Below are 13,858 nucleotides of genomic sequence, written 5' to 3' on the forward strand. Positions count from 1 at the left end.
TTTTGCCTTTGCTGTGTGGCCATTAAAAGTACAATGGCACCCCACTCCAGTACTCTTGCCTGGAAAATCCCATGGACGGAGCAGCCTTGTGGGCTGCAGTCCATGGGGTCACTAAGAGTCAGACACGACTGAGCAACTTCACTTTCACTTTTCACTTTCATGCATTGGAGAAGGAAATGGCAACCCACTCCAGTGTTCTTGCCTGGAGAATCCCAGGGACGGGGGAGCCTGGTGGGCTGCTGTGTATGGGTCCGCACAGAGTCAGACACCACTGAAGTGACTTAGCAGCAGCAGCAGCATTAAAAGTACTCTTAACAAAATATGTGAGCCTGGCACACAGTGCAAAGAAGTGCTAGTGTTGGAGGAGTGAAGAAAACAGTGAAAAGCTCCAGCCTGTGTAATACTTACAAACATCAGGAACGGAGGCTGAGAGTGACTCGCAGTCACTCCTGAGGACTGGGAGAGCGGAAGCCACCAGCAAGACTGACTTTACTCTCCCAGAATGGAAGTCTTGTGCTGAGAACACAACTCTAAAACTTTTTTTTTTTAGATCTTGAAACAAAGTCCCAAGAAATACTATTGTCACACAAATTAAAAAGTGTAAGTTTCTTTTCTCAAATGTGTTCGTGAAGTCATATGTTACTTGTACATAATGGAGACCAGAGGTAGAAAAGAAAAACCTCCTGGATGGTGAAGTGTGTGGCAGTATAGACCTTTACAGTCACAGTGTCTGTAAGACTTGCGCTTCTGTAACGGTAAGCGCGCCAGGAGGCTTTCCTTGCAGTGACTAGTGATGCCAAACAGGAACAGCTTTGTCCTTAGTTGAACAGGTTTTAAAACCAAAGAGGAATTGATCATAGCTCTCAGAGCAGAAGACAAGCAGACTCAAATAATGTGCCTGGTGTTTGTCCCAGAAATCAGGAAGATAGCCCCGAAGAGGGAAAGCACGCTGCTGTCTGGAGGTTTATGTGAGGCGGGGAGTCGGCCGTGGGCCTGGGTGCTTCCTCTTACTCCAGGAGCTGTCGGTTCACGCGACTCAACTGCCTCCCTGCGTCTTCCGTGGTTCCTAAAGGCGTCTCTTTTTATGCTGCAGCTGGACTGCTCACCACGGATCCCCGTGTCCGAGAGCGTAAGAAGCCAGGCCAGGAGGGCGCCCGCAGGAAGTTCACCTGGAAGAAGCGCTGAGAGTCCCTCGAGGGAAAGCGAGGGGCACACGGGAGACCAGGGCCGGCTGGGCGGCTGCCTCGTGAGATGCTGTACTCTAATGCGATGCTGTGAAGGTCGCCTTCTGAAAATAATTACTTAAAATGTTTTAGCTTTGTTCTGCTGCTTCACTTTTAAAACTTTTTCAGAAGAGAGTTTTCAAAGCCTAACTCAGACTCCTGGCGTATTTGATCTGAAAGGAACATTCAGCAAAACCCAGCCAGGAGACCTTTCTCAGATGGGAAGGCCCAGCCCACGGATCTGAGCTCTGGAGCCACACTGCTGACCTAAGAGCAGCACAGACTTGAACTCCATCCTCCGCGTGCTGTCGATTTTCCAGACAGCTACACAGTTTTCACAATTGAGGGATGAGATGCTTGTCGAAAAGAATGGAGCCAGCGCAGTGTCTTTGTCAGGAGCCCCGCCGAGTCGCTGATGACGACGACGACAGGCCCGCCTCTCCCGGGGCCCCTGGCAGCCACCAGTCCTCTGTCCGTTTCTATGAGTTTGACTTTTGTTTTTTTTCCTTTAAGATTCTACGTATAAGTGGTACCACGCAGTGTTTGTCTTTCTCTGTCTGGCTTATTTCACGGAGCACGGTACCCTCCAGGTTGGACACGGACTTGCAGTCACAGGATGAATCAGTTCCGAGGCTCTGGGCTCGCACGGTGCCCTGGGGGTCCCTCCCTGTGACACTGGGAATCGCGGGTGTGAGCGGGTTTGGGGTTTTGTGTGGGACAGTAAGTCTGGTCTTCGTGTGCAGCCCTGGATACAGCGGACAGTGTGGTGAGAGGGCCTGGCCCAGGGGGAGCAGGGGTTGAGGGCCCTGGGCGTGATCTCTGCCTGCCTGGGAGGGGAGGACATGAGTGTCCACTTTACCTTCCAAATGTGATACAAGCACTGGGGGATCAGGACAGTCCGCAGGCCCGCAGGGCCTCGGTAGGTGCCCGGTCATCGTGGGTTGTGATTCTCATCAGGAAACCCACCTGCCCCTGACCCCCGTATCCTCTATCGTTCAGTTACCCATGTGTGTGCGGGGGTCTCAGTCTGGATGGGCGGGGGGAGTCATGGTGTGAACAGGCAGTGTCCTTGAAAATGAAGGATGCTTCATTGCCTTGGCCCCTCAGAACACACAGAAGCACGATGCTCTGGATGGAGTAGCTAGCTGGACGCTGCAGACCCAGAGCTTCCACGTCTGTTAGGACGTCCAGGCTACACCCCACTTGGCAGCCCCACAGACACGGGTGTGTGGCCCGCATACACGAGGGAGGTGGCCAACCAGGAGGACCTCTCAGTATCTAAGGGAAGGTCAGCCCATCACGTTTGCACGATGCTGACATCAGGCACCTCTATCGTGAAGGCTGTGACTCTTTACACCAAATTAACTGTCGAGGGGCTTGCTTCCCTGGTGGTCCAGTGGTAGAGAATCCGCCTTCCACTGGAGGGAGGGGACGCGGGCCTCGTCCTTGATAGGGGAACTGAGGCCACACATCTAGGGGCCTGCCAAGCCTGCACGCTACAACTCGAGAATCCCAGGCCCTGCAATGAAGACCCCGCACAGCCAAAAAAAGAAAAAGTTTAAAAACGTAATCAAGGAGCCATAAAAATCAACATCTCACAAAAATACTGCCACCTTTGGTGACCAGCCTTGGGATATAGAAATTTTTCTTACTATATGTAAACCCTTGGATAAGAAACAGTAAACTCATTATTAAAAATTGGCAGTCGTCTTTGAGTGCTAAGCTGTAAAAACTCCTGAGCTTCAGCACTGAGCAAGATCTTGTCAATTCTCTCCTGTCATTTCTTGGAAAATATAAATTACTATAGAGGTGCAAAGTGTAGGAAAAAAGGAATTCAAAGTCATATCACTGTGTTCCTTCAACTCAGGCCATTAGTTTTTTTAAACAAAGTGATAAAATTCAGATGTTTTTTAAAAGGAACCATAGGTAGAATTAGATATCAGAATCAGAAGACACTCACGGGTCATGATGTAATGCACCGAGGGCCTGCTTTAACTTTGAGTTTCTAAGCTTCTGGGGGCCTCGCCCAAGCTTGCCAGTCCCTGGAGACGGTAACCACACGCCTGCTCCAGGCCTTCCAAGCAGTCGCTCCTGGTCTCTTGGATTCCTCATCCCTGATAATGAAAACCCTAGGTTTTACTCCGGGCCTCGGCCTTTCAGGCTCTGTTCCTGCAGAAGCAGCACGGAGGGTCACAGTCTAGCCTTCCTATGTTAGTGCCTCTTTGTATTCAAGTTTTGTTCATCAAACATTTACTTACTACATTATAAATACCAGCCAGACAGGTTCCTTCTGGGAAATTTTCTTTAAAGCATGGGAGGAGACCCCTTCATGAAAATGGTAAATTCCTGTTGCATGCATGCTTAGTCGCTCAGTCGTATCCGACTCTGCAATCCTTTGGATGAGAGCCTGCCAGGTTCCTCTGACCATGGGATTTTCCAGGCAATGATACTGGAGTGGGTTGCCATTTCCCACGAAATCACGGCTGCTTAAAGCTTCCACAAAAGTTAGGACCGCTTTTGGATCCTCTATGAAGACTTCTCAGGAGAAATGCAAATTTACTCCTTTTTCATTTTCCCAACACCTGATTGAAACCTGCCCGGGGAGCCAACCTTGTAGTGTGGGGTCTTCCTCTCCATGTGGAGAGTGAGGGGTTCACCCGAGCTCTCCTGATTGAGTCTCACCTGCCATCAACCTCTCCGCCGGAGATGCCATCATCACTGTTCCCTTGCAGCTTCCCCACTGTTGCTTAAATTTTTCTCCTGTGATTTCAGTATGCTACCTTGAAGTGAGGGGCAGGTGGTGGGAGGGGCATTTTTCATGATGGTGATTAATGAAGCAGAATATTGCAGGTCAGTTACGTGAGGACCTCAGTTGCAGGTTGCAGAAGCCCCACACTTGGACTTGACACTGAAAAGGAGGGTCTTCTTGGGAGGCTGCCGGGGTATGTGACCCCTGAGGGAGGGGCTGGGTGGACGTCCTGCAGGGCAGGAAAGGGGCTGGTGCTCAGCTCCCAGTCCAGGGTCTTGCTTGCTTGTTCCTTGGGGTTCTTCCCACAGACTACTTGGGACCGAAGGCCACCCCCAAGGAAGCCGTAGTGGAGCAGGGACAGGCCTGGCAGACAGTCCTGTGCCCGGAGGTGAGACCTGGGCACCAGGGTCGGGCTTGGGTCTCTCACCTCAGGGCTGTGCAGAGTGGTCTGGGGCCCCTCACCCCTGGCCCCAGGCTCAGCCGTGCCTGCAGCTCCCCAACAGCGCCAGCGGGGTGGCCGACCCCTGACACTGCCACCAGGTCCAGCTCTGACCCTCCACCTGGCCACCCTGCCTGGTGCCCATGAGCAGCCCAGCCGCTGGCCCCAGCACCCCTCCTGCCCTCGCATCCGCCCATCCTCAGCCCAACCGTGGCGTGCGGTGCTGGTCTGTGCACCTGTCTCCTCCATTAGACGCGGGCCGTGGACTCTGCTTCCTGCCCAGCACCTGGCTCGCAGGGGGCGTGGGAGTGAGCAGGCCACCTCGGGGAGGGCTGTCACTGCCGACCTGTCGTGGGTGGTTCAGGTAACTCAGGAGCTGAGCCCGTCTGCCTGTCTGACCCAGATCGTCCATCTGCCTGCAGCGTCTTCACTGGGGACAAAGCGCTTTGGGGTCCCGCAGGACAGGGGTTGCAGAAAACCCTTGATGGAGTTCCTGTCCTCCAAGCCGTAAGTGTGTGTCTAATTAGAGACACACAACAAACAGAAAACAATTAGACGGCAATTAGGCCCTGCTGGGAAATGTCGACTGAGATAATGACTCGGAGCCAAAGATGGGCCGCCCTCACCTGGCAGGTCGGCTCAAAGCCTGGAGTGACAGCTGCTCAGGAGACCACTGTCCTCTGTCCCCACAGCCTCTGCCCTCCGGCCTGAAAAATGGGGCAGAATCCTGGCGTTCCAGGGCTCCTTGGACCCCTCAGAACCGAAGTGAGACACGGGGCAGTCTCAGAAACCACTCCTAGAGAACCACTGTGACTAGCAATTTGACCAGAAACATTAAAACTGCCCAGAGAAGGAGGTGGGTCCTGCCCACAGGGCAGCGGCCAGAGACTGCACCCTAGCTGCTCCTGGCAGTTGCCCCACTGCACACCAGCCGCCTGCCTGAGGAAATGACAGGAAGTCGGTGCCCACTGTTGCTGCCTGGCGCTGTGCCCTGGGCGTTGCCGTGTCGCGAGGTGGGCTGACCTCGCCAGGCTGGCTGGATTCCTGGTGAGGTCCCTCTTCCAGGCCCTCCTGGATCTGGCTTCCCTTCACTCTGGCCTGGCTGCCCACAGGTGGCGACAAGGGCATCAGTGAACTGTGGCCTGTCACACGGCGTAGGGGGGCTCCCCCTGGAGGCATCTCTGCATACAGATGCCGAGCAAGCTGGAGGCCCGCACACACATCGGCACCAGGGGTTCTCAAGTTGATGCAAATTGAAACCATGAAACTTCCAATCCATGTGGGAACCATGGATCCATGTGGGAACCAGGGTATGAGATGGAAGCACAGGCCCCTTGCCCTGGAGAGACGTCAGGTAGGAGAGTACCACTGGGGAGGAAGGAGCATCGTCCAGTGGGCGGGAGCCTGGGGCTCGTTCGGTCCAGTGGTCACCAACCAGAGGCTCCCCACACGGGAACCAGGAGGTCAGGGGCCAGACGCGGGGTCCCACTGGGGTGCAACCTCTGACACCTCTGACCTTTTCTCAGACGGGGACACCGAGGTGCACCAAGGGGGTGGCTTCCCTTATTGCTGGGTGACAGGGTTCCGAGTTTTTATTCCAACATGCCAACTGATCAAATCCTGACCAGCTGTCATTCCTGAATCATCTGGAGACGTTGATTCGTTGAAAGTGAAGAAGCCAAGTGATGACTATTTCTCTTCTATCAAAGGATATTAATTTATTATGTGCCTGTATTTGATTTATAGAATCTACTTGTGTCTAGATATCTTTAGGCGGTGAAATTATGGATAATTTTTCACTTTCTCCTTTTATGTGTGGTTTGAACTTTTTAAAGCTCATTCATAACTTCTATCACATAAAATAGTGATTTTTCACCGTGACGTGTCCAGATTTTTAGCGGGCAGTACCTTTGTTTAACCACAAGGTGGAGTAGTTTACAACAGAATAAGCAACTCCATGCGGTGAGGTGAAGGGGTGGATTCCCCGGCTCCTCCCCAGGTTCACCTAGGTGATCCATGGATGTTCTAAGGCCCTTGGAAACAGGCGTATTAATTATATTTTCAGATCCATCCGTTGCAGATGAAACTAAATTCTGATATATTTTCATATGCTTACATTTGAATATATAATTATCTCACTTATAAAATTGATTCCTTTTTACTATATTAGTTTTAGGTGTGCAACATAATGATTTGATATTTGCACACAGGCATACTTCATTATTTTACTGTGCTTCCCAGATACTGCATTTTTTTTTTTTACAAATGGAAGGTTTGCGGCAAACCCGTGTTGAGCAAGGCTGTCAGTGCCATTTCCCAAAAGCATCTCCTCTCTTTGTGTTTCTGTGTCCCGTTTTGGTAATTCTCTTGATGTTTCCAACATTTTCATTATTATTAAATTTGCTAGGGTGACATGTGATCAGTAACCTTTGACGTTTTTGTACTGTAATTGTTTTGGGCTGCCATGGGCCATACCCACAAAAGACAGGAACTTCATCGATTAACGTGTGTGTGTTGTGACTGCTCCACTGACCAGCCGTTACTGATCTCTCTCCTTCTCCTTGGGCCTCCACCTTTTCAGAGACACAATATTGAAATTAGGCCAATTGATAGCTCTTCAGTGGCCTCTAGTGTTCAAGTGAAAGGAAGATCCACGTCTCTCTCACTTGAAATAAAAATTTAGAAATGGGGCTTTCCTGGTGGTCCAGTGGTTGAGAATCCTCCTGCCAGTGCAGGAGACATGGGTTCAATCCCTGACCCCGGAAGATCCCACGTGCCGCGGAGCAACTAACCCGATGTGCCTCAACAGCTGACCCAAGCTCTAGAGCCCGTGCTCTGCAGCAAGAGAAGCCACTGCCATGAGGCCCACACACCGAGTCGAAGAACCCCCGCTCGCCGCAACTAGAGAAAGCCTGCACGCAGCAACAAAGACCCAGTGCAGCCAAAAATAAATAAATACGTCTTAAAAAAAATGCCAAAAATGATTAAGTTTAATGAAGAAAGCACATCAAAAGCCACGGCAGGCTGACAGCTAACATTCTTGTGCCAAACAGCCTGCTAGTGGATGCAAAGGAAAGGTCCTTAGAGAAAATGAAAAGTGCTCCGGTGAACACACACAGATGATAAGACATTCTTGCCTTGAAGCAACTCAGCCCAAGAGTCACAACTATCAAGCCTGTGCTCCAGAGCCTGGGAGCCGCAGCCACTGAAGCCCATGCACCCCGGAGCCTGTGCTCTGCAACGAGAGAGCTCACTGCAATGGGAAGCCTGTGGATCACAACTAGAGAGTTACCCCAGCTCGCCACAACTAGGGAAGACTCTCGCAGCAATGAAGACCCAAAAATAAAATGAATGAATAAATAATTTTGTTTGAGTTTCTTTCAGAATAATACTGCTTACTGAGAGTGACCCAAGAGTATCTCTGATGGAGACAATGAGATTAAAGTTGTTTTCATGCCAGCTAGCACAGCATCCATCCTGCAGTCCATGAAATTACTCAAAGAGTAATTTCAACTTTCAAGTCATTATTTATGAAAAACATTTTTTAAGGCTATAGCCACCATTGATAGTGACTCTTCCAATGGGTCTGAGAAAAAAATAAGACTGAGGGCTCAGATGATGGTTAGTGTTTTTTAACAATAAAATGTTTTTAATTAAGGTTTGTACATTTCTTAGACATGATACTACACTTAATAGACTATAGTATAGCATAAATGTGACTTTTATGCACTGGGAAACCAAACATTTCATGTGACTCACTTTATTGTGATATTTGCTGTACCCATGGAGGTCTGGAAGCAAACCCACAGCACCTCCGAGGTCTGCCTGTATTGCAAAAGGATCACCATAAGAGGTTGAGTTCCCATATGTTGCTGCTGCCGCTGCTAAGCCACTTCAGTCGTGTCCGACTCTGTGGGACCCCATAGATGGCAGCCCACCAGGCTCCCCCGTCCCTGGGATTCTCCAGGCAAGAATACTGGAGTGGGTTGCCATTTCCTTCTCCAATGCATGAAAGTGAAAAGTGAAAGTGAAGTTGCTCAGTCGTGTCTGACTCTAGGGACCCCATGGACTGCAGCCTACCAGGTTCCTCTGTCCATGGGATTTTCCAGGCAAGACTACTGGAGTGGGGTGCCATTGCCTTCTCTGTTGCTGCACATAGTGACAAATAAATTATTTTTGTGTTGAGGATAAACTGGGTCCTTTTCCAAGAGGTGGATTGTTGGAGATGACCAAGATCTGCCTTCGCAGGACTTGGCCACAGCATCCTGCAGAGAAGGAAGTTTCCTGCAGAGGGAAGGCTGGATGCCCCAGCTGCCTCCTCCAGCTGCCACCCCCAGGACAGCATGGCTCCCCTGAGATGTTGAGTTGCTATTTCAAAATATACATTTACATCAGCGTTTTTAATATTAATAAACTGTCTAAATGCTAGTTTACAAAAAAAAAGAAAAGTGGAGAGAATTTAACTCAAAATAGTGGAAGGCAAGTGTTACAAGACTGAGACACAGCATCAACCCATTTAGGATGGTGATTCATCCTGAGTCTCAGGTGGGAGGGGTGGGGGTGGATGAGACCCCACCCAGGGACATGCCCCCGGGGCTCAGAAGCTCCAGGGACTTGGCCAGGATGGCCATCTCTCCACTTCCCTGCCCTCCGCCCACAATTCATCCTGGCAGGACACGTGGACGGAGAGTGGCAGGAGTTTAATCAGCATGTTTTCTGCCAGAAGCATCCAGGTGCCTGCGGGCTGACCCGGGCTGCACTGGGGAAGGAGACAGCCCTGGCTGGAAACACTCAGCCTCCCCCATCCAAGGCAGATGTGTCATAGATGTGTCTCCTTAGACCTCCGTACTGTCAGAGGACCTCGGGGAAGAATTCAGCCATGACCCCATAGACGGCAGCCCACCAGCTCCCCCGTCCCTGGGATTCTCCAGGCAAGAACACTGGAGTGGGTTGCCATTTCCTTCTCCAATGCATGAAAGTGAAAAGTGAAAGGGAAGTCACTCAGTCGTGTCCAACTCCTAGCGACCCCATGGACTGCAACCCACCAGGCTCCTCCATCCATGGGATTTTCCAGGCAAGAGTACTGGAGTAGGTTGCCATTGGTCACACAGAGTCGGACACACTAAAGTGACTTAGCAGCAGCAGCAGCTCTTTCCAATAGGCTGAGAACTAATAAGATATAAAGCTGCTTTTCTGTTGTTCTAACCAGCACTGGCAGCACTCAGATTCAAAGTGAATTTACCAAATGGAGAAAGAGAAAAACCCATCCGGGCTTCCCAGGTGGCTTGGTGGTAAAGAACCCATCTACCAATGCAAGAGACTCAGGAGATGCAGGTTTGATTCCCAGGTCAGGAAGATCCCCTGTAGGGGAAATGGTAACCCACTCCAGTGTTCTTGCCTTGGAAATCCCATGGACAGAGAAGCCTGGTAGGCTATAGTCCTTGGAGTTGGAAGCAGTCAGACATGACTTAGTGATTGAACAAGAATAATAAATCTTACCATGATCCCCAACTGACAGCTAGTAGCATTTTCAGGAGTTCTATTTTGCATATTTTCACATGAGCGCATATTTTCTGTAGTTGTAATTGCAGCACACACACGATTTTAAAACATTTTCATTTACTGTCGTAACCACTGTGAACTTCATAATTATCATTTTAATGACCTCATAATAGTCCATCTACTGAGCATATGCTCCCTCATGGACTTAGCTAGTTTCCATACTGTTGGTCACGTGGGCTTGTTAAAAATGATCCTGTAAATAATGTGTCGCCAGCATTCTTGCATGTCTGTTTTTTCTTTCATTTACCCTTAGGGCCTGGCTTCCCTGGTGGCTCAGATGGTAAATAATCGCCTGCAATACAGGAGACCTGGGTTCAATCCCTGGGTTGGGAGGATCCCCTGAAGGAGGACGTGGCAACCCACTCCAGTATTCTTGCCTGGAGGATCCCCAGGGACAGAGGACCCTGGTGGGCTACAGTCTGTGGGGTTGCAAAGAGTTAGACATGACTGAGCAACTAAGCACACCCTCAGGGTCAGTGCCCTGAACTACCTTGATCAGGTCAATGGCATGAATTGTGACTTTATCCCCAGAGCACCCTGCCGTTTCTGGGGTGCATGTGCCAGCCCCATGGCCAAGGTCAACACTGACCATTCCCTTTTTCAAAGACTCCGGCTTTCCCATGGGCTCTGCCTGGTGGACACAGACAGCCAGCTGTTCCTCCAGCTCCATTCTGTTCTCAGGTGTTCCTCTGCTGAGAGTGAGTCTTGTCTGGTCAGCCTGTCCTCTGGTCTCCCAGACCCAGGAGGTCTGCACAGCTCCTTTCCTTGGTGGGAGTGTGCCTGTTGCTCCCCAGGGCCCCCCCCCCCCGCAGCCCCCGCCCACTTCCCCTCCTCCTGGTGCCTGTCCATATCCTTCCACACCCCACACACACCCTGCTCTGCCAGGCCCTGGCCCAGGATGCTTCCACCACATGGGGGCCTGGCTTTTTCCAGTATCACCAGGGTGTTAACTGCAGAGGCCCTTTCACTTGGTCTCTGTGAGGCCTGGATCTCATCCTTCTAGACACTTTCTCTCATCTTGGAGCCTGTGTCCTCCTGCCACTTCTCTGTAAGTATCAGCTGTCTCCTCTTTGTTGACCCAGTTCCTAACCATCAGTGTCCCCCAGGTAGGATGGATGGCTCGTGGGGCAGTGCAGTGGGGCCTCACCCCTCTCTCCAGGCTGTCATATCAGTTCTAAAATTTACAGAAAGTGGTCACAACCCAAGTGCCCATCAACAGATGATGGAGAAACAAAATGCTGTCTGCGTGCGATGGAGTACCAAGTGTGGAGTCCGGGAGGTTTTAGCTCATCCTGGTGCTCACGTGTCTCTGAGCTTGAAATTAAGACGAATGCAAGATTTCAAGCAATATTCTGATACTATGCAAATAAGACAGCAAAGTTTGTTGAAAAACATTAGCATAAGTAACAGGTAAAGTTTATGGGTTTTTCTAATGAGAAAGGCAAGAAATAAAGCTGAGTGTTAATTCCTGCCGATTCATCTATATGATGAGAGGCGTCAGGATGTTATCAAGAAGGAAGCATGCGGCTCCTAGTGAGTCCGGCAGCACCTCTGCATTTAAACTGGAGGGATGTCCCCCTCCTCTCATGTCTCAAAACTTTGTTCAGGGGTTAGAAAGTCCTGGAACATGAATACATTAAATGGAAAACTTCCCCTTTCATCACACAAGAACTTTCCCTGATCACCCGCTGGTTTGCATCAACTACAAAGCAGGAAAGAGCTCATAAAAGGCATTTTTACGCTACTGACTTTATTTTGTTGTGTGTGGGGGAGGCTATTTTTGCACGTAATGGTGAATATGGCTAATTTTTAATTGTTTCCCTAACTTGAAACTCCAGTTTTAACTGGAGTCTTTCCTCCAGTCTGAGGTCAAACAAAACTGTTGTGAGCCTCTAGGTACGTATTTTTGTGTGAACCTAAGTCTTCTTTGGAGAAGGAAATGGTGGCCCACTCCAGTACTCTTGCCTGGAAAATCCCATGGACAGAGGAGCCTGGTAGGCTACAGTCTATGGAGTCGCAAAGAGTTGGACATGACTGAGTGACATCACTTTCACTTTCAAATCTTCATTTCTCTGAACAGTGACCCAAGCGTGCGGGTCACATGGTCACTGCCTATTTGGTTTTATGAGAAACTGCTGAACTGTTAGAGGCTTCCCTGGTGGCAGAGTGGTAAAGAATCCACCTGCCAATGCAGAAGATGTGGTTCGATCCTGGGTTGGGAAGATCCCCTGGAGAAGGGAATGGCAACCCACTACAGTATTCTTGCCTGGAGAATCCCATGGACAGAGCCTGGCGGGCTACAGTCCATGGGGTTGGAAAGAGTCGGACACGACTGAACTATTGGCTGGGGGACTGAACCATTTTACGTTCCCTCTAGCCAGGTGTGAGAGGTCCAACGTCTCTGCATTCGATGTTGTCACTGGTTTTTGTTTTAGCCATTCTGTGTTGTTTCAGTGTAGATTTAATTTGTGTTTCCATAATGGCAAAAGGAAGTGAAGGTGCGGGGAGGAAGTGAAGATGGAGGAAGTGTAGGTGGGGAAGGAAGTGAAGCGGGGAAAGAGAAGAAGATGTTAGGAAAGGGGGTGACATGGAGGAGAGAAGCCCTGGGGAAGCCAGGGAAGTGAGGACAGAGGAGGCTGTAACCGCAGACAGGAGAAAGCTCCCTTCTTCTGTTAGACTGGAGGGAGGCAGAGTGCAGATGCGGATCACAGGTGCATTTGATGGTGAAAGTGGTATGGACCAGTGACTCTTTCCAGGATGGAAAATGGGGGGGAGGCCTTTGGGGGGGGGTTCTCAGTGATTGAGGGGTAATGCTGGTGTTTCCTGCACCAGGGCCAGGAGGCCAGGTGACCTGCAGTGCTAAGACAGGAACTCACCTTTCCAGAAAATGATCCACTGGAAACGGTGCTTGCCGACACAGCCACTACTCACAGCTGTGCGTACAACCGTACTCAACCTGATTTCTAAATACTATTTTGTACTAAAAATGAATCAGGGCTTGTTGGAGAAGTCGCTGCTGTGTCCAAGGCAGGGAATGTACGTGGTGACCTTGGGTGGCCTTGTGCCAGTATCTGTACAGTTCAGTTCAGTTGCTCAGTCACGTCCAACTCTGCAACCCATGGACTGCGCTATACAGGCTTCCCTGTCCATCACCAACTCCCCGAGCTTGCTCAAACTCATGTCCATCGAGTTGGTGATGCCATCCCACTATCTCATCATCTGTCGTCCCCTTCTCCTGCCTTCAATCTTTCCTAGCATCAGGGTCTTTTCAAATGAGTCAGTTCTTCACATCAGGTGGCCAAAGTATTGGAGTTTCAGCTTCAGCATCAGTCCTTCCAATGAATATTCAGGACTGATTTCCTGTAGGATGGACTGGTTGGATCTCCTTGCAATCCAAGGGACTCTCAAGAGTCTTCTCCAACACCACCATTCAAAAGCATCAATTCTTCAGCGTTCAGCCTTCTTTATGGTCCAACTCTCACATCCCTACATGACTACTGGAAAAACTATAGCTTTGACTAGACAGACCTTTGTCAACAAAGTAATGTCTCTGCTTTTGAATATGCTGTCTAGGTTGCTCAAAGCTTTTCTTCCAAGGAGCAAGCATCTTTTAATTTCATGGCTGCACTCACCATCTGCAATGATTTTGGAGCCCCCAAAATAAAGTTTGTCACTCTTTCCATTGTTTTCCCATCCATTTGCCGTGAAGTGATGGGACCGGATGCCATGAAGTAATGGGACCGGATGCCATGATCTTCGTTTTCTGAATGTTGAGCTTTAAGCCAACTTTTCCACTCTCCTCTTTCACTTTCATCAAGAGGCTCTTTAGTTCTTTTTTGGTTTTTGTTATAAGGGTGGTGCCATCTGCATATCTGAGGTTATTGA

General features: G+C 50.0%; 1 protein-coding gene across 1 annotated transcript in view; it reads left to right on the top strand.

Annotated features, from left to right (window-relative positions):
- The window catches only part of MRPS9 (mitochondrial ribosomal protein S9), a 39,725-nt gene extending 36,215 nt beyond the window's left edge, over nucleotides 1-3,510 (top strand). Inside the window, exon 11 of the mRNA XM_027554782.1 lies at nucleotides 1,094-3,510. Within this exon, the coding sequence (XP_027410583.1) occupies nucleotides 1,094-1,185 (92 nt within the window). The 3' untranslated portion in view covers nucleotides 1,186-3,510. The remainder of the gene's footprint in view (nucleotides 1-1,093) is intronic.
- Nucleotides 3,511-13,858: the final 10,348 nt, after the last annotated feature.

Source organism: Bos indicus x Bos taurus, chromosome 11 (genome assembly GCF_003369695.1).
Source record: "Bos indicus x Bos taurus breed Angus x Brahman F1 hybrid chromosome 11, Bos_hybrid_MaternalHap_v2.0, whole genome shotgun sequence".
Classification (NCBI taxonomy): Eukaryota; Metazoa; Chordata; class Mammalia; order Artiodactyla; family Bovidae; genus Bos; species Bos indicus x Bos taurus.